The 19939-nt window shown below is 51.3% G+C and overlaps 10 protein-coding genes across 10 annotated transcripts; 4 read left to right on the top strand and 6 right to left on the bottom strand.

Moving 5' to 3' along the window:
- Positions 1-48: 48 nt before the first annotated feature.
- AUEXF2481DRAFT_29962 (uncharacterized protein) lies at positions 49-1510 on the bottom strand (the record flags this gene model as incomplete). The annotated part of the gene is made up of 2 exons (XM_013487673.1): positions 49-1359; positions 1415-1510. The coding sequence occupies 2 exons, from the start codon at positions 1508-1510 to the stop codon at positions 49-51; spliced, it is 1407 nt and encodes a 468-aa protein (XP_013343127.1).
- A 518-nt stretch (positions 1511-2028) lies between these two features.
- On the bottom strand, positions 2029-3068 carry AUEXF2481DRAFT_40515 (uncharacterized protein). Its single transcript, XM_013487709.1, has one exon. It carries the CDS (start codon positions 2867-2869, stop codon positions 2423-2425), a length of 447 nt encoding a protein of 148 aa, XP_013343163.1. The 5' UTR covers positions 2870-3068; the 3' UTR covers positions 2029-2422.
- Positions 3069-3715: 647 nt separating this feature from the next.
- Positions 3716-5385, top strand: AUEXF2481DRAFT_40513 (uncharacterized protein). The gene has a single exon (XM_013487708.1). The coding sequence runs from the start codon at positions 3923-3925 to the stop codon at positions 5096-5098; it is 1176 nt and encodes a 391-aa protein (XP_013343162.1). The 5' UTR covers positions 3716-3922; the 3' UTR covers positions 5099-5385.
- AUEXF2481DRAFT_5478 (uncharacterized protein) lies at positions 5134-6328 on the bottom strand (the record flags this gene model as incomplete). The annotated part of the gene is made up of 4 exons (XM_013487600.1): positions 5134-5349; positions 5413-5714; positions 5763-5904; positions 6050-6328. The coding sequence occupies 4 exons, from the start codon at positions 6326-6328 to the stop codon at positions 5134-5136; spliced, it is 939 nt and encodes a 312-aa protein (XP_013343054.1).
- Positions 6329-6453: 125 nt separating this feature from the next.
- On the top strand, positions 6454-8436 carry AUEXF2481DRAFT_108617 (uncharacterized protein). The gene is made up of 2 exons (XM_013487848.1): positions 6454-7367; positions 7421-8436. Exons 1-2 carry the CDS (start codon positions 6810-6812, stop codon positions 8336-8338), a joined length of 1476 nt encoding a protein of 491 aa, XP_013343302.1. The 5' UTR covers positions 6454-6809; the 3' UTR covers positions 8339-8436.
- A 734-nt stretch (positions 8437-9170) lies between these two features.
- AUEXF2481DRAFT_5476 (uncharacterized protein) lies at positions 9171-11767 on the top strand (the record flags this gene model as incomplete). Its single annotated transcript, XM_013487599.1, has 5 exons — positions 9171-10181; positions 10249-10371; positions 10422-10472; positions 10520-10638; positions 10693-11767. 5 exons carry the CDS (start codon positions 9171-9173, stop codon positions 11765-11767), a joined length of 2379 nt encoding a protein of 792 aa, XP_013343053.1.
- A 71-nt stretch (positions 11768-11838) lies between these two features.
- Positions 11839-12699, bottom strand: AUEXF2481DRAFT_5475 (uncharacterized protein; the record flags this gene model as incomplete). Its single annotated transcript, XM_013487598.1, has 1 exon — positions 11839-12699. One exon carries the CDS (start codon positions 12697-12699, stop codon positions 11839-11841), a length of 861 nt encoding a protein of 286 aa, XP_013343052.1.
- Positions 12700-13515: 816 nt separating this feature from the next.
- Positions 13516-14553, top strand: AUEXF2481DRAFT_5474 (uncharacterized protein; the record flags this gene model as incomplete). Its single annotated transcript, XM_013487597.1, has 1 exon — positions 13516-14553. One exon carries the CDS (start codon positions 13516-13518, stop codon positions 14551-14553), a length of 1038 nt encoding a protein of 345 aa, XP_013343051.1.
- A 176-nt stretch (positions 14554-14729) lies between these two features.
- On the bottom strand, positions 14730-16383 carry AUEXF2481DRAFT_66332 (uncharacterized protein; the record flags this gene model as incomplete). The annotated part of the gene is made up of 3 exons (XM_013487818.1): positions 14730-15347; positions 15401-16035; positions 16086-16383. The coding sequence occupies 3 exons, from the start codon at positions 16381-16383 to the stop codon at positions 14730-14732; spliced, it is 1551 nt and encodes a 516-aa protein (XP_013343272.1).
- A 599-nt stretch (positions 16384-16982) lies between these two features.
- AUEXF2481DRAFT_245463 (uncharacterized protein) lies at positions 16983-19276 on the bottom strand. The gene is made up of 3 exons (XM_013487847.1): positions 18897-19276; positions 17228-18842; positions 16983-17175 (listed from the first exon to the last, which is right to left on the bottom strand). Exons 1-3 carry the CDS (start codon positions 19158-19160, stop codon positions 17081-17083), a joined length of 1974 nt encoding a protein of 657 aa, XP_013343301.1. The 5' UTR covers positions 19161-19276; the 3' UTR covers positions 16983-17080.
- Positions 19277-19939: the final 663 nt, after the last annotated feature.

Raw genomic sequence — 19939 nt, 5'->3', positions numbered from 1 at the left:
TGGTATCATAAATGCTGCAATGCGAAAGGCAGGCTCAGGGAGAATTTCCTAGAGCTCGTCCTTGTATGTTTCTTCAGAACCCTCTGGCTTCTGCCCGCCCTCAGGACTCTTGCCAGCTTTGGGGTCGTCTTTCTTGGGATCAGATCCCTCTGCAGCTTCTTGCTTGGGCGGCTCTGGTTTCTCATCGCCCAAAAGTACGCCTCTATATTCGCGCCCTTCAGGAGTGTCGAATACTTTGAGCTCCCAGCCTTGATCGCCTGCAATTTTTGCCAGGTCCTTCTTCAATTTCTCAACGCTCTTTGCATCACCAAGGCCTAATCTCTTCAGCTCATCTGCAGACATGGTCTTACCAAAGCTGTCTGCAATCGTCTCTATGAATTTCTCCTTGCCGCCCCCGACAATGGCAGATTTCTCTATTTTGCTGCCTTCAGGAATCCATTTGTGAGCGCCAACAGTGATACCACCGATGACTGCAGGAGCTTTAGGTTGCGAGTCGGCCAAGGGATCGGAAAGATCAGGAGCGAGAAGGTCAGAAGCAGCAGCAATTCCAGCCTCGTATTCAGGAACTTGGTCGTCTGAGAGGATAGGTGAGCATGCGATCTTGTTGGCGCGATCTTTCTTTGGGGGCTGGAAGGCGACATCGTTGCAGAGGCGCGGAGTCTGGATGACCATCAGATATGCACATGTTGCGACCTCTTTGATGATAGATATCCGATCTGCGGTGGCCGGGTTGCAGTGAAACTGGACTTCAATACGCCTCTCCTTGCCCGTCAGGTCGCATAGGGTACCGCCAGAGAGACGCTGCACGAGATATCTGCTCTCGCCGCGAGTCTCTAGTTTGCCAACTGCCTTGTCCTCCAGGGACCTGTCTTGCGATTCGTGGGGTGGCTGGTCTTGAACGGCGCCAAGCATGAAACCAGGAACACTAGGGTCTTCGACTGGGGGGTATGCGGGGACAGCTTGAGAGGGCGGTAGCTGATGGAATTGCTTGACACCCTGAGCGTAGCAGTATCTGTAGCTCCACCATCCACTCCAGTAGTAGATGCAGTTGCCTTGCATAGCCTTGAGCAGCTGCCAGCCCCTGTCATTTGCGCGTGCCAGCTCTTTCTCGTGGTCCTGCTTTGACAGAGTCTCGTTGGGCTGAGACGAGGGCGGTTGCTCGACTAGACGTGGGATCTGACACAGATAGCGCTGGCCTGCCAGAATGACGTCCTCGTAGTCGTATTGTGGCTTCTCGGCTTGTGAAGCATACTCGTCCGAGTGAGAAAGGGTACGGTCCTCGTGGTGGGCGTCGGGATGCGAGAGTTTCTCCTGAGCCTGCAGGTTGGAAACATGGCCCTCTGCAAAGTCGACGACGAACTGCGTTGCGGTCAGTGGATTGTCCCTGCGAGACAAGACATCGGCGTCATGATACCTGAGGGAAGGCGAGGACATCATCCTGTACGCTGAAGGAATTCTGAGCAGCGACTGCCAGTTGTAGCAGCGCGGCACTGGCCCAAAGACTCTTCATGTTTGACTGCGCACGGATATGGTCATGGAGAGGTCATGGAGAGTTCATGGAGAGTTCATCGAGCATCCAAGAAGCATCGACCATCGACCATTGACCATCGACCATCAAGCGTGTGGAGCAATCCAACGGGACACCTGGTCGCACGGACTTAGGACTTAAGCTCTTGCGCCGGCATCCGTCATGTCCCACCGAGCCTCAATCATACATCCAAAAATATCCTGAACCTACGAACCTACGAACCTACTCGTATACAGCGACTCGTCCACGCGCTTTTCCCATCTGGATGCCTGAGCTCCACTCTCGATAATCTGTCCAACACCTTGTCCCAGCCGCTGCCTTACACCAATTCCAAAGTTAAGGAGTGGCATATGGAATGGTTTTGGAGATTGAGCCCAGGTGTCTGGTTCACAGAAGGATACTGGACCAAGATGGTTAGCCCAAAGGCATTCCTCTGGGATGTTGACGAAGCGAGTAGAGCTATCGGTTTCACATTGGGACAATTTGGGAAGGACCTAGCCCTGATTCTTGTCATTGGCACGGTGTACCGTGTTTTGGCATATGGTCTTTTGGTCCTCCTTAAGAAAAGGTGTAGATAATGTCCTTCCTCCAACATTCATTATGTTGTACCTCAACATATTGCTTACATCGTGGTCATGAATGCATTCTGTCTTCATGTTGTGATATCATAATAGCAAATATCTGAGTGTTCGAACGTGATGTAGGATGTACCAAGGAGTGAAGATGTGCGAAACGATACCACTACAGAGGAGGACTTGTATCACCCGGTCCGTGGGCTGCGGCTCAGACGAATAGGTACCCTAACCAACCTAAAGCCGAATAGAACACCTTCAACAACCCGGTAGGCACATGATACCAACGCCAATCTCCCAGGACTGGCAGAACCACGGGCACCTAGCAGAGAGTTACAGTGAGATTGTTGGCGACTCCGCAAGCGTGGATTTTGCCTCCGTCGTAACCGGTAAGGGGGTTGGGAGTACAAGCGGGATCAGACAGCGAGATGCGCCAAGCTTCACCAGCAAACGGATCACCGTTGGCGTTGATGACTGACCAGTAGAGCAGTGAATCCTGGGGGGAGTCGCTGAAGCCGAGAGTGAACTTGGGTGTGGATGTGGAAAAGTAGGCCGATGTCTTGCTCAACCCATAGGCATTGCCAGTGCCAACGCGCCACTGCGTGTAGGTCCCGTTGGTTGCAATTTGATATTGGACGGGCTGAAAAGTCGTATTGGTGATGGTGATCCAGACAGGCTCGGCACAGTTGTTCTGGACTGTCGCGAAGGCTGCCAATACAGGGCTAGCCACGGCAACGAAGATGGCTGATGTGAGAGCGAAGAAGTGCATGATGATGATGATAGATCAGGAATCGAGTGATGAGGTTGGTCGTAGAAAGATTGATGTGGACGATCACTTGAGGTTCTCTGCTGTAGATGGAGAGAGTAATATTGTGAGTAAGGACAGGCAGGAGCGTTCCCTTTTATGTTGAGAGCGCTCCTGCCTTGCATCAGCCAGTAAGAAGCGGCACGAAGGGTGCTTACCTTCCATGTTACAAACAGATGGAATGCTCAAGCGTGGTGAACAAGCTGCAAGGAACCTGATGGTGTAGCAAGGAGGACAACGAAACTCGGGTAAAGAATTGCTGTTTCGCAAACTAGCTGTACCCAGTGACAGATATAGACATATGATTCGAAGAGCCGTTTGCACTCAAGCCAGACTGGAGTCGGAGTCTACTGTGGCTCATGTTCCTGACCAACCTTTTGTCGAGCCTAGTTGGGTGCAAAGTTCCTGCAGAATCCAAGTGTCTGTGGTCCGGCTTGTTGCATGTAGTAGCACGAGTGACAGGTCAATCTGAGATTCGTGGCAAGGAAGGCATTCAAATCTTTTGTGCACTTTGCCGTTTGCGAGGAGGCTAGCGCGTGATAGACAAGGTCGTTGCTTGGTGGTTCAGAGCTGTCATGAAAACACAAACGACAGTGGTTCATACGATCCGGATGGGGTCACGATGTACAGAGCAAAGCTGGAAGTCGAGCGACCGGTGAGGAGCCTCGAAACAGTCTCGGACAACAAGGCTGACTGCAAGGCAGCGTGTAGTATGAGGGAGGTCTGATAGTGGTTGTGTTGGAAGGCAACTAGGCATGTAGAGGAGGCAGGTGGGGCCATTGAGCTTTGAAGCTTGGCGGCACGAATAGCCGGGGCACCTTCCTAATCAGCAAGACAATGGACGAGCTGTCATGAGCAAGTAGAGGAGCCATGTGAGATAGCCAACACTTCGCGGGCGAGATGCCTCTGACGATGCCCAGAATACGACTCGCTGTGCAATCGATCCATCCACCAGCGACACGTTCCACCGTACACAACATCCCCCGAGCTTGGACATCTCCTGTTCATCGAAGAAACATGGCAGCCGTCATTACACAACAAGGAGTCGAGGAGGCAGCGCAGCAGCTGAGCAATGGTCAGGCCAAAGTCGACAATTGGTCCGCCCCTGGAGCTGCCGCCTTTGACTTCCGCTCAGATGTCATGACCCGACCGACGACTCGCATGCTCGAGGCCATCGCCGCCACGACTTTGCAAGACGATGTCTTCATGGAAGACACGACGTCAAACGACCTGGAAGCCTTTATCGCCGACCTGACAGCCAAGGAGGCCGCCCTGTTCGTCTTGTCAGGGACCATGGGCAACCAAGTCGCCTTGCGCACCCACCTCCTAGCCCCACCCCATGCCGTCCTGACCGATCATCGTTCCCACATTGTTCAGTGGGAGGCTGGCGGTGTTGCCAGTATGTGCGGTGCCATGATCCAGGCTGTTGTGCCCGCCAACAACAAGTACTTGACCCTGGAAGACATCAAGAAGTATGCTGTAATCAGCAACGACATTCACGCTTGTCCTACAAAACTCCTCAGTCTGGAAAATACCCTCAATGGCATCGTGACTCCTCTCGAAGACTTTCAGCGTATCAGTGCTTGGGCCAAGGAGAATAACATTCTCATGCACCTTGATGGTGCTCGGCTTTGGGAAGCTGTGGCCTCGGGTGCTGGCTCCCTCAAAGACTACTGTGCCTGCTTTGACTCCATCTCGCTCTGCTTTAGCAAAGGTCTAGGTGCGCCTATTGGTAGCATAATCGTCGGGACAAAGCAGTTCCGGGAAAGAGCTCGTTGGATCAGAAAGAGCATTGGTGGTGGCTTGCGTCAAGCAGGTGTTGTTACCGCTGCTGCTCGCGTTGCTGTCGAAGACACATATCTTGGAGGCAGATTAGCCGCAAGTCACGATAGAGCACGCTCGATAGCTTCCATGTGGGAAAAACTAGGCGGCAAGACCTCAAATCCTGTCGAGACCAACATGTGTTGGTTGGATCTTGACGCTGCTGGCATAAGCGTCACAGACTTCATCGCAGCTGGTGAAAAGGTTGGTCTGAGATTGGGAGGTGGGCGACTTGTCGTACATTACCAGATCAGCGAGGAAGCCGTGTCGCGTCTAAAGACCCTCATGGAAGCCGTGTTAAAGGGCAAGGGCAAAGAGCTTGAAGGGAGGGTCGAGTATGACCCCAAGGATCTCAACATCAAAGTCGAATAAAGTATCTCTGCTGTACTATAAACCACAAACCCCTATCAATTGATCATGACTACCACTTTTCCTCTGGCCCGTCCAGTATTCAGCTTCGCAAACGCATCCTTCGCCTGATCGAATTCCCACTTGCTATCGATGATGATCTTGCTGCGATCAAGATCTAGAGTCTCCTCCAACCAATCCTTGCGAAATGCCAGATTGACGCATTCATAGCTCTGACCCAGACCTAGCTTACCGGCCAAAGTTCTCATGGTCATCTTGGGATTCCAGAGGTATGTCGCTGCCCCNCCCATACTCTCCCTGCCAGTCTTGTCTCCTACGATGGTAACATATTTCTCAGCGAGGCCTACGCAGGATGTTCCACCAACACAATCGATGATCGCTGCTGGGTTGTATTCTCGCACGGCGTGTGGCACATCGCCCGTGTTGTAGTCGACAACATGTTTTGCCCCCATGGACTTTACGAAATCGATATTGCGAGAAGAGCATGTGGTCAGGACTTCCCATCCTCGCTCACAGGCGACGTAAAGCACATACATGCCGACCCCTGAGCTGCCACCTAGAACAACTAATCGCTGAGTGCTTTTGACATAAGGCTCGACGTTGGCGATCGTCGTGCGTGCTTAACCCATCAGTCAGTATACAACGGTATCGGGGGAGGCCTTAGTACCTGTTAGCCACACCAGAGGGAGCGCGGCGGCTTGTTCCCAGCTCATGTCATATGGCTTCTTCACGATAACGCTCGATTTTGTGTCCACGACTGTAAGCTCTTGGAGGGTGCCGCTCGTAAGCGTGAAAGTGATCCCGTATACCTGTCAGGGACATTAACAGGGACAACAAGTGCGAGATGGTGACGGACCCCCACAAGCTTGTTCTCGCATGTCTTGTGAACCGTAGTGTATACAATGTAGCTCGAGGATGTATGTGGCAAGTTTTTCCGATGCGTGATCAACCTACCTCATCGCCAGACTTAAACCCGCTTTCCTGACCAGCAAGTTCCACAACGCCAGAGAAGTCCTCAGCTACACCTTTCTCGAGAGGAACAACGAAGCTTGGAAGATACTTCCAAATGGGAAGGTTCATGAGCTGGATATCTACTGGATTGAGCGCTGCCGCCTTGACGCGAATGTAAACCTCCGACGCTGACGGTTTGGATGGTACTGCAATAGCCGATTTGTGAAGGCCAGCGGGATATCCATCATGTGTGAAAGTCCATGCCTTTGCTGCCGAGGCCATATGGTCGAGCTCTGGCGACAACCCTTTCGTGAATAAGAGTAACTTCGTTCAAAAGAAGGATCGACAAGATCAACGACAACGACAAAATGCAGGAGCGGGGAAACTCTAGTTCGAGTGCAACAACTCGGGAAGGCGCTACCCGAGATGACGCTCAGTATCGCTGCAGATGTCACGGCATGTGCTCTGGAAGTCCTCTGATGCACATGAGTCGACATCATCTTCCGCGAAAGTTACGCGTGCTCGCAAGATGAACTGCTCTTAAATATCGTCCCCGAGATACTCGGCACGGCTCAGGATTGCAACGGCGGAAACAAGGTTTGGAGGCAAGGGCTACCCCTCGATCAGGACCCCGTGAACCGACAGATGTATGACATCGATGGACAAGTAAAGCAGCCTTATATCAGAGCATAGACGTCTTCTTTGTCCATCAATAAGACATACATTCGACAAAACAAGTAAAAGTCTTAGGAGCCCCTCTACCATGGCTACTCACAATGACAGCCCAAACTTCTATGATTGCCTGATCATTGGAGCGGGAATCTCTGGCATCAACGTTGCGTACAGATTACAGGAGCAATCACCTAATCAGTCATACGCGATATTGGAGGCTCGCGATTCTCTAGGCGGCACATGGGACCTGTTTCGCTATCCTGGAATTCGAAGCGATTCTGATATGTACACCTTTGGCTTTGAGTTCTATCCATGGAAGGAATATCGCACAATGGCAGATGGAGCCTCGATCAAACAGTATTTGAAGGATGCCGCAAGCACTTTCGGAATAGATGAACATATTCGTTATCGCCATAAGCTTCTCGCTGCAAATTGGTCTTCGGATCAACAAAACTGGAGTCTCAACGTCGACACACCTAATGGCAAGAAGAACATTCGCTCTCGCTTCATTGTCTTTTGCACGGGATACTACGACTTCAATGAAGCCATGCCTGCTACTATTCCGGGCATTGAGAAGTTTCAAGGAAAAGTCGTCCATCCACAATTTTGGCCTGAAGACCTGGACTATAAGAACAAAGAGGTTGTCATCGTAAGTTGATCTATGTCGCAAACTAGACTTGTGCTTACGATGTATTGCTCTAGGTCGGCAGCGGGGCTACTGCTGTAACTTTACTTCCCAACATCGCAAAGGAGACCAACAAAGTCATCATGTTACAACGCAGTCCTACCTACATTGCTGCAGTTCCACAGCGAGACAATCTCTCGTACTGGCCAGCAAAGTTCCTTCCTCTCAGCTGGACATACAAGCTTAGGCGCATACAATTCTTAATCCTGCCGTTCCTCTTCTTCAAATTTTGCAAGGCCTTCCCTGATCGCGCCAGAAAACTGCTGAAGAAGGGAGCAGCGTCTCAACTGCCAGAGGGCTACCCCCTGGAGCCTAATTTCGACCCAAGCTATGGACCATGGGACCAACGTCTTTGTGCGTCTCCAGATGGAGACTTCTACAAGGCTATCAAGGACGGACAAGCCGAAGTCGTTACGGCTCACATCAAGCAGGTCACAGAAAAGAGTATTCACCTCGAAGGCTCTGACCGTGTCTTGACTCCCGACATCATCGTCACCGCAACAGGACTGAAACTCATTATGGCTGGAGGCACCAAGTTGTCTGTGGACAATGAGCCTACGGAGGTATCGCAAAAGCATCTGTGGAAGGGTGCGATGATCGAAGACGTCCCCAATGCTGCTGTAGTCCTGGGATACACCAACGCATCCTGGACACTAGGCTCAGACGCAACGGCACAATTCGTAACTCGTCTCTTGAACCACATGGACAAGAACGGCTTATCACAAGCAGTGCCGAAAGTGGATCCTAAGTCTGGCATGCAAGATCAATCGGTTCTGAATCTCAAATCCACCTATATCGTCAAGGCAGAAGGCAGCCTTCCCAAAGCTGGAAACAAGGCTCCGTGGCTCCCGCGATCGCATTACCTCAGAGATTTGTGGGAGATGAAGTTTGGCAGCATCACGCACGACATGCAATTTTCGAGAATCTCTACGTAGAGTTTAGATATATCCATGAGAATGATGTCCTTTCCTGCTTTTTAGTATTAAATATGTATAATGAAGGAGAATAGATGACTCAATACGACCAATCACAGCTGAGATGAGCTGCTCCACAAATTCGGCCCGATCGATTCCGTAAAGTCCGCTACCACTTTGGAACTCCACACCAGACGCGACCCTCTCGCCCCTACGGCCCTGCTTGTCAACTGTGTACCTGGCAGATATTTTTCTTGCGTTCTCTAAACCGTGTGATCGACTTGCACACTGCTGAGTGACAGCTTTGAGATCGTCCAGCAACTCGATTTCAGGGTGCTCAAAGTGGGGGCGGGGTCCACCACTTCTCAAGCCACCCAAGACAGCCCTTACTCTGTGCGTCGGTAAGTCTGAGAGTGTAACGTGCAAACTCCAGGCTACGAGGTATGGTTTTGCGGAGATGCTCAATATGCGATCGGAATTTCACAAAAGTCTGGACCCTCATCAGATAAATGCTCACACATCAGCTAACATGACAGCAGGCCGAACATTACCTTAGGCATCAAAGGTCTCGTGAGTAACGAAGGGACAACCTCGTGACAAGATGCCTGACAATTATCATTAGACACGAAAGAACGACCTTATGAATGTGCAACATGCAAGAAGCGATTCTCGCGGAGGTATGTAGACTGATCGTTGAGGCAAACTTGCCGCGCTGATACCTTTTTGCAGCGACGTACTTTTTCGACATAGCAAGCTGCACAACCAGCCAACATCCGATGACCGTGTGGACTCGTCAAACCCTTTGGCTGGAATCGTCAGAGCGTCGCCATCCGACGGCTCGATGATGCCGATCATGGAAGAGCGTCTGAATCCTCATGCGTCTTTCAATCGTATGGACAGACCGAACTTTGCCCAGGAGCAATCTTATGCCGATGCAAATCTGGCTCATTCTCGACACATGTCAATGCCTGATATATCTCTGGGTCATGGACACATACAGTATAACATGAGCCCGCAGCAACAAGGCCCTCTTCCACAGCTTACACCAGCGCGCACTTACGCTGGACCTGAATTCACACCAGTACAGGAGTTCCCTCCTAGAGTAGCGACACCTGGGATGCCATCTCACGCATACGACCCGCAACTAATCTCCATGGAACATGCCCACATGGATGGACTGATGTCCGGACCGTTCGGGGTCGGTGGACTGCCCTCAAATTCGCCAGGACAGTCCCAGGATATGCTGCATTTCTGGCTGGCCCAGGCAGACAACGACCTCGGTTATGGTGCATTGACATTGCCAGATGTAATCGATACTCCATACACACCAGATCCCACTCATAGACTCGCATGTCTATCGGTGCATAGAGCTGCAACATCGGAGACCAGTGACACTGCCTCTACAGGTAACATACCTAACGAGCGATTTGCCAGAGTTGAAAACTGTTGGTTGGCAAAGAATAATGGAACTCATCATCTAGCACCGTCACTTTGGTCTGACATCCTCCGAAGTCCGGGCCCGAATCTATTCTCAACCGGTCCTTCGCCGCCTCATGAGAAGCTAGACAGCCGTTGGGGAGTGAACGCTGCACTTCGCTGCCGCCTAGAAGCAGAATTTGGCGCGCATGTGCTACACACTACCGGGTCCTCTGCGAAACGCCCCAGCACTTTCCCTCCTGCGGAGGTCCTGGAAATATGTCTGGATCATTACTTCCGCCGGTTTCATCCAATGGCTCCATTTATCCACGTCCCATCTTTTGATGCTTCAAATACTCCTCTTCCCTTGCTCTATGCAATGTGCATGATTGGGCTCAGTGCCTTGGAATCAAGCAATGGTGGCAACTTCATATCGAATGCTTTTACTGTAGGTGCCGTTTATCAAAAACGAAATGAACTAAACGGTCTTTGTATGCTTTGCTAACACTGTGTAGATACTGTTGCGGAGAGTTCATAACGACCTAGCGATTAGTGCGATCACTCCTACAGCTCCTCATGCGCGGTTGGCCATCTTTGCGGCTGGGTTCTTGACCTTGTGTCTAGCTGCCTTGTCAGGAGTGAGTCTTTGAGTTGCAATTTGTGTATGCAATGCTGACTAAGGTTGTAGGATAAAGATCGACTGGCGCAGTCTCAGACCCTCTATGCCATACTAATAGCTGTGAGTATGAGATCCAGGCACTTTATCTCTTACTGACGGCGTATCAGACTGCACAGAGGCAGGGGTTGTTCTCCGTTGAGGAGCTCGATGTCGAGGACGCCATTTCTGACGTTGACGACGAGAATCTGCGATGGTTAACTTGGGCTCGAATCGAAACCGTCAAAAGGTGATATAAAGTTCACACTCGTTGCATCCGTCGATATTAACCCTAACTCGACAGACTCATCGTAGCTTTGTTAACCACTGACTGGTGGTTTTCCGCGAACTCTTCTGCCAGCCCCGCGATACGACCGGAGACATTACAGCTGTGTCTTCCATGCGATGATGTCCTGTTTCGAGCGGAGTCGGCTCAGCGATGGAAACAATTGCAACAGATTGGGAAAAGGATATCCATGCCGATGATTAAGCCACGAACATTCAACCTGGAAGGAGCTCTGGATTCAGTCATACTGCTAGACCCTCCTTTGGATGCTCCAGGACAGTACACATTGCTTTCGGCCATCAAGCTTTGCGTCTGTGACGCCCAACACAGACACTTCCTCCCAACGGATGACTGGGATAGGCATGATCACCTTATCCCGTGGGAGACGTATCAAGACGATTTAAGGGCACGTTGCTTAGTACAGACTACGCTGGCTCTCGCACCGGTGATCACCGGGTCAGCCAAGACTGCCGACCTCAATTCTCTGGTTTTATGGCACAATATTTGCCTGACGCTGAACTCCAACATGCAAATATTCGAACTCGCAGCAGGTCGGGCAGGCGCCGGTCCAGCTGGCAAAGCGCTCGCGGACGTGGAAGACTGGGCCCGCACTTCGTCGGCTCGTCGCGCTTGTATACATGCTGCGCAGACATTCAAGTTGCTCAGCAATCGTAAGGTCTCAGAGAGTATCACCCTGAATTCCATGTCTGCTCTCTTCTGCTCTGCTCTTATTCTCGGTCTGTATTTGTTCACTGTACAGAACTCGGAAGCCGAGACTGCACGTTTGCCGTATGAGGTGATGGACGATGTTGACTGGACAATTGTTGGGAATGCAGGCATGGCAGAGACTTCACCCGGGAACAGTCCAGGCATGATGTTTGAGTCTTCTCATGCCTCAAATGTGACTCGTACATTCATCGAGATGGGCGGACCCGTATCGATCAATGGTGTTGTTGCCACCAGCGGCTTCCAGACCGCGAGACGTACGCTGTTGGACTTTGCACACTTGATGGACGGTATAGGGACATGGAAGCCTCGGACGTTATCTCGAATCCTGCACATTATGTCTGACGTGTTGGAGGAGTCGCTCTGAGAGACACATAGTCCTGTAATTATGATTGACCGAATTGGCAAAGCTGGTTGATGCTGGTACATGCGTTTGCTCTAGTTCTTCTTCCACTCCGCTTTGTCCCAGCCTGGATCATTGCCAAATGCTCCTGGATTCTCATGAATCCAATTTGCGACGTCCTTACATTGAGCTAACCAGGTGTTTTCCTTTTTGCTCGCCAAATGTTCAAGCACTTCTTCCATGACCTTTAACTTCTCATCTTCTGTTTGCAAGAAAGGATGGAAGAGCAAGGCCAGATATCCCCCCTCTCCTACGACTTCATCTATCCTTCTGAACAAACGGTCCTTCAGCACTTGCGGGGATAATGGCTCCTCGGTATCGCCTTTGCCTTTTCTCAATGCAGCCGTCGAGGCCATGTAGAAGTACGCATCAATGCTTTCCCACTGGAAAGGTACCATTGCGACGCCATCCACCAAAGCTGGACGATCTGCTGCAGGAGAGAGGTAGTTCATTCCTTTCTGTTTCATCAGATTCAGTGTACGTTCAGTGACTAACCCTCCCGGTGGTCGAAAGCCCTTGTAATGTACCCCAATGGCCTCCGCACCCTCGACACTTTTGTTCAGGTTTCCAATCTCCGTCTCAGCATCAAGATTCTTCCACACTTCATGCTGATATGCGTGAAATCCAATCTCATGACCTCGACTTTGCACATGCTTGATCGTGTCCGAGTAAATGGGGCAGTTCCAGCCCTCGACGAAATAAGTGGCCGGGAGGTGGTATTTGTCGAGTATATCGAGCATCAGAGGTAGCTTCTCAGTGACTGAGAAGTGCGAGCCTATGGGCTTGTCTTTGGGCCAGAGACCGCGGTTCAGATCTGCGGCTTCGCCCATGTTGTCCATGGTCAAGCTGATACAGGCACGCTTGCCATTCGGCCAGGGATATTGCTGAGTAGTCATGACGGGTGCAACAAACTGGTCCTTGTATATCATTCGTAAAATATAATTCTGGAAGTTGAAGAGACGTCTGGAGCTGCAGAACACACAAACTAGGCGTACGATAATAGCCCAGGCAATTGTGAGGCTGACCTCTTGAACGCTGGTCCTGCCAAAAGAGGATGTGGAGAAGTTATGGCGGTGACATTTCAGTGCAGAACTGCCGAGTGGGGCCCATCCCGCTGGTTGTTTTCGCGACCGCGATGTGAAACGTGACCCTGGCCCGAGACCTTCGAGCCTTTTATTCGTCACATAAACGACCGTTCCGTCGGCCAGGAACTCGCTCGAGGAACGACTGATCCAAGTGCATCTTGAGGTATGTATCCGGGACCAACATACCGTGACGTGATTACAGCAGTGCCATCCCCGGCTCAAATTTGTTGATCTTGCGGATCACACAAAGTACTACAGATATGGGTCCCAGGTTGAGCCCACGGGCACTCATAGCTGTCAGACAATGACGACGAAGTCTACTTGCATATAAAGTACAAACCATACCGCTGCGGAATAGCGTATACAAGAATGAAGCAGCTATAACAACAATGCTTTGCAGGGCAAGCACCTGCTCGGCATATTCTACCTCGAAGCGCCGCCAAGACCTGCAAGAGTAATTTACTATCACAACGTGATCCAGACTGGCGGTATGCAGCTCGGTTAACATCCAGCACCTTGCATTGGGAAGGTGATGGCTTCTCGCTAGACCTTTCTTTCTAGTTCTCCTCTCTTATCGTCATCTCCCAACGTCAGAAAAGAAGAACGAGAAGCAGCTTCACCTAAAAAATGACCACCAAGAGAGACCCAGCCAGGAGCATCTTGCTCGTCGGTAGCGTGCCCGGTACAGACACTGAAGACGTGCTTCGCAGATTGGTCCCGGCACTTGGAAGCCGTCTTAAGTACATACCCGACGGTGAAACCGGCCAACGTAACTTCTTTATCGGCTGGCAGATTTACAAATTTGGCGCAGCACCCGAGGTTGTCAGTCCGTTCGGCCAGAATGGAAAATTTGAAGAGACTCCAGTACCAGAGGATAAGATCAAAGAAGCAGCTGAAAAGCTTGAGGGAATGTCGACCGACTACGATACTGCAGCTCTCGAGTCGTACCCCATTTTCAGGAGACTGAAGGAAGAAGGAGTGATTCCTGAGGGCGTCAAGTTCCAGGTCTGCTTGCCTTCGCCTTTGACTTTTGTGTCTCCATTCATCGTTGGCGACTACAAGACTGCAATCGAGCCAGTCTACGAGCGCGCTATCCTCAGTGCTCTTAAGAATATCGTTGCGAGCATTCCAAAGGAGGAGTTGGCCATTCAGTGGGATGTCCCCCTCGAGTTTGCTCTTCTTGAAGGCGTCTGGGTAAAACCCTGGTTCTCTCCTCTCAAGCAAGGAATCTTGGACCGCTGGCTCAAACTAACTGCTGCGGTTGATACAGCCGTCGACATGGGCTTCCACTTCTGCTACGGAGACATTGGACACGTGCACTTCACCCAGCCCAAGGACATGGGCCTTATGGTCGACATGGCAAAGGAGCTTCTGAGTCAAGTCAAGAGGCGTGTTGACTACATCCACATGCCTGTACCCAGAGACAGAGACGACGAGGCATATTTTGCTTCTCTGAAAGACTTGCAAACATGCAGACGAGAGACTGACGTCTATCTCGGTTTGGTTCACACAGACGATCTGAAAGGTACTCTGAAGAGAATCGAGGCTGCTTCGAAAGTTCTCGACAACTTTGGAGTGGCGACTGAGTGTGGGTGGGGAAGAACTTCTCCTGAAGATATTGATTCAATCGTCCAAATTTCGAATGCTGTGTCGGAAGCTGCATAAAGCATACACCACCTGTCGTGATGGAACCAGAAATGGTTAGTCCGGTATATAGGCAACAAGGCGAAGTCCTGAAAGTCTTCAATAGAACGATAAAATTTGTATTCGAGAAGGGGTCTTGATACATCTCGTACAATTCAATATAGAAGCAGCAGTACGATCGTCGAGCTCAGTTCCAATCAGTTCCCATTCGTCTTGCCTTGTAACAACTCCCTGAGTGCTGCATCATCATAGTAAACCTTGTTTCTCTCGTCCATCAACTTCTTGTCCTCCTTCACTCTCTTTAGAAGCGCCTTGGCTTCTGGATTATTGGAAAAGCGATCGGGCAAGGTATTCCAAACCTTGGGATCCGTACCGCGGGTGTTGATAGTGCCACAGCCTACGCGAGCATATTCAGTCCACAAGAAAGTACGAGAACTCTCAATCATGATGGTCATCTGATTCTCCAGGATTTTTCTCGGCCCACTCTCCTGAATGCGCATTTCTTCCACGTAGGCGTCCGAAAAACCTCCATGTGGTGTGTGGGCACCTTCGAAACTGCCGCCGCCGGGCTGGAAGTCGTCGCTCCTTCCCAATCCTTCGCCATACAGACAGGCCAAGAACTCAGAGGCCGAGTTTCTGTGAAAGTAGGGGAGACGGAAGGTGTTGGAAGCGACGTCCCACCTTGGGCCGAACCAGAGGAAGTCAGCAAGAGGAGTATTTGGGTCGCGAGATTTAGCGGTCAGCACAGTGTTGACCGAGGGGTCGGTGTGGTCGATGCTGGTTGCGTTTTGTGAAGCAAACTTTGTGAGATCGTACTAAAAAGCATGTCAGAAAATATACAGGCTTGCAATGCATAATACCTTCTTACCTTGTAGGGAACAACATTACCATGCCATGCCACAAGATCAAACGGACTGTGGTCTTGCTCCAAGCAATTATACTTGCCGTTGTTCTTGTTGACAATCTCCCATTGGCCAGTCAACTCTTCATCAATATGGGCAACAGGGTACAAGAAATCTCTGGGGTTGGCAAGACCATGTCCTCCGAGGGGACCCAGGTCGGGCAACTCCCACATACTGCCCCAAACCTCTGTAATATATCCTCTGGCGTTCTCCACACCAGGTGCAAGCGCAATCCTAAATCTCACTCCCCTTTGGATGACACAGATCTCACCAGGCTGAAGAAAGATCATTCCGAACTCGGTCTGGATGTCCAGGTTTCCTTGTTGAGCGCAAAGGAGGAAGTCTCCGTCTGTGTTGCAGAAGGCGCGCTTGTCCATGGATGCATTGATCGCATAAACGTAAAGTGCCATTCCTTCTCTCAAATTGGGGTCCCCAGAACCCGCGAGCGTATGTAAGCCGTCAACGAAGGTTATTTTTTCTAAAACCTTGGGAAGAGGGAACGGCGCCCATTCTGCTTGTTCGGGCAGAGTCTCGACTTCGGGATTCAGTGAGAGGAAGCAATTTTGGATGTGAGCCTTTGATTCAATCTTCTTGTACCCATCTGAGGAATTTTAGGTACAACCGTCACAAGTGGTAGTGAAGCTTACTTACTGTGAGCTGCGGCAGGTCGCACACGGTACATGTACGTGCTGTAGTTGTGGGCACGCGGTGCAGCGAAGGCACTGTACGTGATGCCTTCGGTGTACAGACCGAAGCGGACCTCCTGCGGGTTGTTCTGAGCGACTGGCAAGGTGCCAGGAATCACCTCAGACTGGTGTCTGTTGTTCCAGCCATGCATGTACGTATAAGGGTCGTTCTCGCGCGTCGGCTTCTTACGTTGCAAGTCCGTGTAGTGGAAGACCTTGGTAGGGTCTGTAGCAGGCTTGCGTTCCTTCAAAGGGGCCGGCATGATGGCGTAGCTAAGATTGCGTATGTAGTATAGGTATGTTCTTGTTGGTACATAAGGAAGAGGGAAGAGCTCCAAGGCCACATAATAACCCAATCTGTTGCCTGGTGTCTTGAAACGGCAGTTGCGTCGGTCGCGACCAGGACCACCAACCTGCGGGGTCTCTCACATCGTTTGGTGGGGCGAGGGGTTGTTCTCGCGAGGCCTTGTTTGGAGGCTTTGTGTCGCGACATTGATGGATGCTCCGTCACCAGCCACATCGCTCCGCACTTCGTGGGGCAAGAGTCCTTTCCTCCATGTGGGGCACGTTCACAAGTCATTCATGAGTCGGCCACAGCCAGACATTGTGATTATGTACAATAAGACTGTATATAGACTGGGTATCCACAATGTATCGCCCTCCGATGCAACTCCTTCCAAAAAGAGCCGCTTCCATTCAATCAACGCCATATGCGACAAACCAATATCCCGCTTCCTGCAACCAACATCCACGCTATGCAATTAGTGATTGAAAATGCGCCATCAGAACATACCGAAGAGTCTGCACCTCACATGATGGTGCATTCTCTGTCCGGCTTCTCCATCTTTCGCTTTCGATGGAAATGTCCTTCATGATTCTTGTCACCTCGTTCCTTCCTGACCTTGCTCCTTCCAACGCGCTCTTTCTCCGCCTTCTCCGCCATCTTGACATCAAGATTCTTCAGACTTTCGACAGACGCCTCGCTTCCACTGACTGTTGGCTGACCTTCGATTTCTTTGACGTTCTCCACGTCCTCATCTTGTTCGGCTGCTGAACTGAGATTGGTAAGGTCTGTTCGACTCACACGACTAGTGAGTTTACTCATACTCATGTTCAGACTGAAGCGTGATCCGCCATCCGTAGAGCCGGGTCGTGACTTTGTTTTCTTGGTGCTGACCTTGCTGCCTCTCCTAGACGGTATACCCAGGAAGCTACCTCGGGATTCGTCTATGGGCGTTGAGGGTATAGAAGTAGTGGCCTGACTTCCAGCAGTACTACCATCGTCCGCAACGCTACCACGACGTGCATCTAGACTGGTTCTACCACGTATGTCCAAACTGGTCCTGTTAGAGGCCGTCCAGTCAGTTGTATCAGTACTTGAAAGCCCGTTGGGTGATGTTGGCGAGGAAGATTCGATCAGGACCATATCGGTCTCATCACTCCCGATTTTCTTGAACTTCTCCGGCGAGTACTCAAGCGAGTCAGAAGGATGGCGCGACATGGCCTCATCGTAGGATGGAGGTGCATCGGGTACAAGTTCCTCATCAATGGGTTGGACCTGGTAGAACAAGAGGTAAGGGCATTCCTCCTTCAGCTTTTGGTTGATGTCAACGTAGGTGACGCGTTCTCTAGCGAGATCATCAAACAACATCCAAGGGTCTTCTTCTTCAACGCTTTCGGCAGTATCAGGACGATCGGATCGTCCATCAACACTTTGAGCATTAGCAGCCCGGCCCCGGACTAAAGAAACGTAGTGGCCCGAGTTGACCGATACACCGCGATGGCAAACGACTGACTGAAGCACAAGCTTGAAGTTACCGACAAGCGGACTGTGGTCTTCCATCTCATCATCAGAGACAAAATTGGGCACAGCAATCTCGAGCGGGATGTCAATGAAAGTGTCCAGGCGACTTGCGACGCCGGTGTTGGAGTATTGATATCGTTTGAGTGCGATGCCAAGTACCGGGCGCTTTCGCGAAAAATGAGCCGCAACCTGGGCATCGCTGGTAGGGACGATGTTTTCGGTGTACCAAGGAAGGAGTTTGAAGAACTGCCAAGCGGGCATCAAAACTTCTGTGCGGATCGAATTCTTACGCGATCTTCCAGGTCCAGGGGTATTTGTTGCATCATCTGAACCTTTCTTCCCTTCTAATTTAGCCTCTGCCACTCTGCGCTGACTGAAGATACTGTCAGCACGCGTACGATTCATGCCAGGTCTGATCTTGTCAAGTGGAGATTTGATCGGCGTGCTGGGCGTGGCAGACGGCGACTTGACGGGCATGCTGAGATCTGGCTTGGGTGGGACAGCCTGGTCGAAGTATTCAAGCGTCTCAACGTGCATGGAGCCACCTTTTTCGCACGAATTGGTTCGCCGCAGTCTCTCGTTGGATCTGACGGACTGGAGGGTATTGCGTCTATCTAGATGGCGTTTGACCTCGATTCGGTTGTTGAAATAGTTCTCCAGGCAATCCTCAAGAGTGACGACAGTGCTACCTTCGGGCGGCTCTGTGACGACAGCAACCTCCAGCAGGCGTTCGTTGACGAATTTATGATCATCGGCTGGATCTTCTTTGCCTGTATGGAACAGATCCATCTTGAGAGTGAGTAACGGAAGCTCGAGCTGGCCAGTGATGAAGGTGAAAGCCTCGGAGGTGTCCTGTTGGCACAGCTCGGCTGCCGAATCCCAGCCGCACTCGGCCAATGAGTCTTGAAGGTGCCTTGTCTGTGCAACTGATCAGCAATCGACCGAGCGCCGTCATGGATGAACACTACGTACAATGTCCCTAGTGATGAGTCTGCCAGAGCGCAACATGTTTACCCACAGGCGTAGCAGTCCAGCCAGCTTCTTGCGGGGTAGATCGTCGAAAGAATTGTACAGCATGGCCTCGAAACTGTCGAGGCGTGCGAACATGGCAAAGAGGAGAGCATCGAGGTAGCAGGTCACGCCGTTGCGGTTCTCGGCACCAAGTAACTTGGTCGAAGGGTCGTATGACTTGACAAGGCCCTCGTATGTGTCTTCGAACAGGAGCAGTAGTCGCATGGCCTCGTCTCCATTGCCTGCCGAGCTTGTAGCCTGCAAAGCATAGTTGACGTTTGCCTCTGTGAAGGTAGTGATTCCATATTTTTGCAGTCTGGCAAGAATTGCCTTGATCTGTGGGAGCGTCTGGTCTCAGCATCGGTCTACGCGGTTGGCTAGCAGGGTCCTCAGGGACAGCTCACCCTCTTCTCATCCTCTTTTTCGACCTTCTTCTTGTCTTCGGGTACGAAAAGGCCACCAAAGGCGCCAGCGTCGGGGAGGTTCTGTGAGGTGGAGTAAGAACCGCGGTCAGTGAGAGTTGCAAGCGTGGGGAGACAGTGAGTTTGGCAGAAGGAGCAGAAGAAGAGCGCGAGAACGAGGCAGCCACGGCAAGGGCCCGAGACAAGTCGAGTGACGGATCGTATCCCTGATCCGGGCGAGCACTGTCTACGGAGCCGGCATGCCTGCGCTTCGGTCGAGGGGGAAGCTGAATTCGGGGAAGGAGAATAGAAATACTTTTGATCGGCGGTCCCGTCTGCCCAAGAAACGCTGGACACTGCTGCTCATGGCGAGGTCGGCAGAAGCAGGTTCAGACTTGTCGAAGTGCTGTCGCGTCCATCAAGCGGTGAGAGGATACAGAGATGCAGTTGTGAAACGGGCGGCGGGGTATCTGCAGGGCTCCTTTTCTGCGGAGGGTTTGTCTTGTTGCGCGAACCGTGAAGCTGCTATTTGGCGGGGAAGCAGGAAGGAGGGAAGAAATGGCTAAATTAGGGTCCAGACCAGACGCCTTGATAAGGTTCGTT

This window comes from Aureobasidium subglaciale (genome assembly GCF_000721755.1).
Source record: "Aureobasidium subglaciale EXF-2481 unplaced genomic scaffold scaffold_12, whole genome shotgun sequence".
In the NCBI taxonomy this organism is placed as follows: Eukaryota; Fungi; Ascomycota; class Dothideomycetes; order Dothideales; family Saccotheciaceae; genus Aureobasidium; species Aureobasidium subglaciale.
This window is presented reverse-complemented; position numbering and strand designations above follow the sequence as displayed.

Coding starts and splice junctions, on each gene's coding strand:
- AUEXF2481DRAFT_40515 (XM_013487709.1), bottom strand. CDS start 2,869: ATGCACTTCTTCGCTCTCACATCAGCCATCTTCGTTGCCGTGGCTAGC.
- AUEXF2481DRAFT_40513 (XM_013487708.1), top strand. CDS start 3,923: ATGGCAGCCGTCATTACACAACAAGGAGTCGAGGAGGCAGCGCAGCAG.
- AUEXF2481DRAFT_108617 (XM_013487848.1), top strand. CDS start 6,810: ATGGCTACTCACAATGACAGCCCAAACTTCTATGATTGCCTGATCATT. Junction 7,368..7,420: donor AGAACAAAGAGGTTGTCATC/GTAAGTTGATCT, acceptor GTATTGCTCTAG/GTCGGCAGCGGGGCTACTGC.
- AUEXF2481DRAFT_245463 (XM_013487847.1), bottom strand. CDS start 19,160: ATGCGACTACTGCTCCTGTTCGAAGACACATACGAGGGCCTTGTCAAG. Junction 18,843..18,896: donor GACTCATCACTAGGGACATT/GTACGTAGTGTT, acceptor TCAGTTGCACAG/ACAAGGCACCTTCAAGACTC. Junction 17,176..17,227: donor ACGCTTCAGTCTGAACATGA/GTATGAGTAAAC, acceptor TACCAATCTCAG/TTCAGCAGCCGAACAAGATG.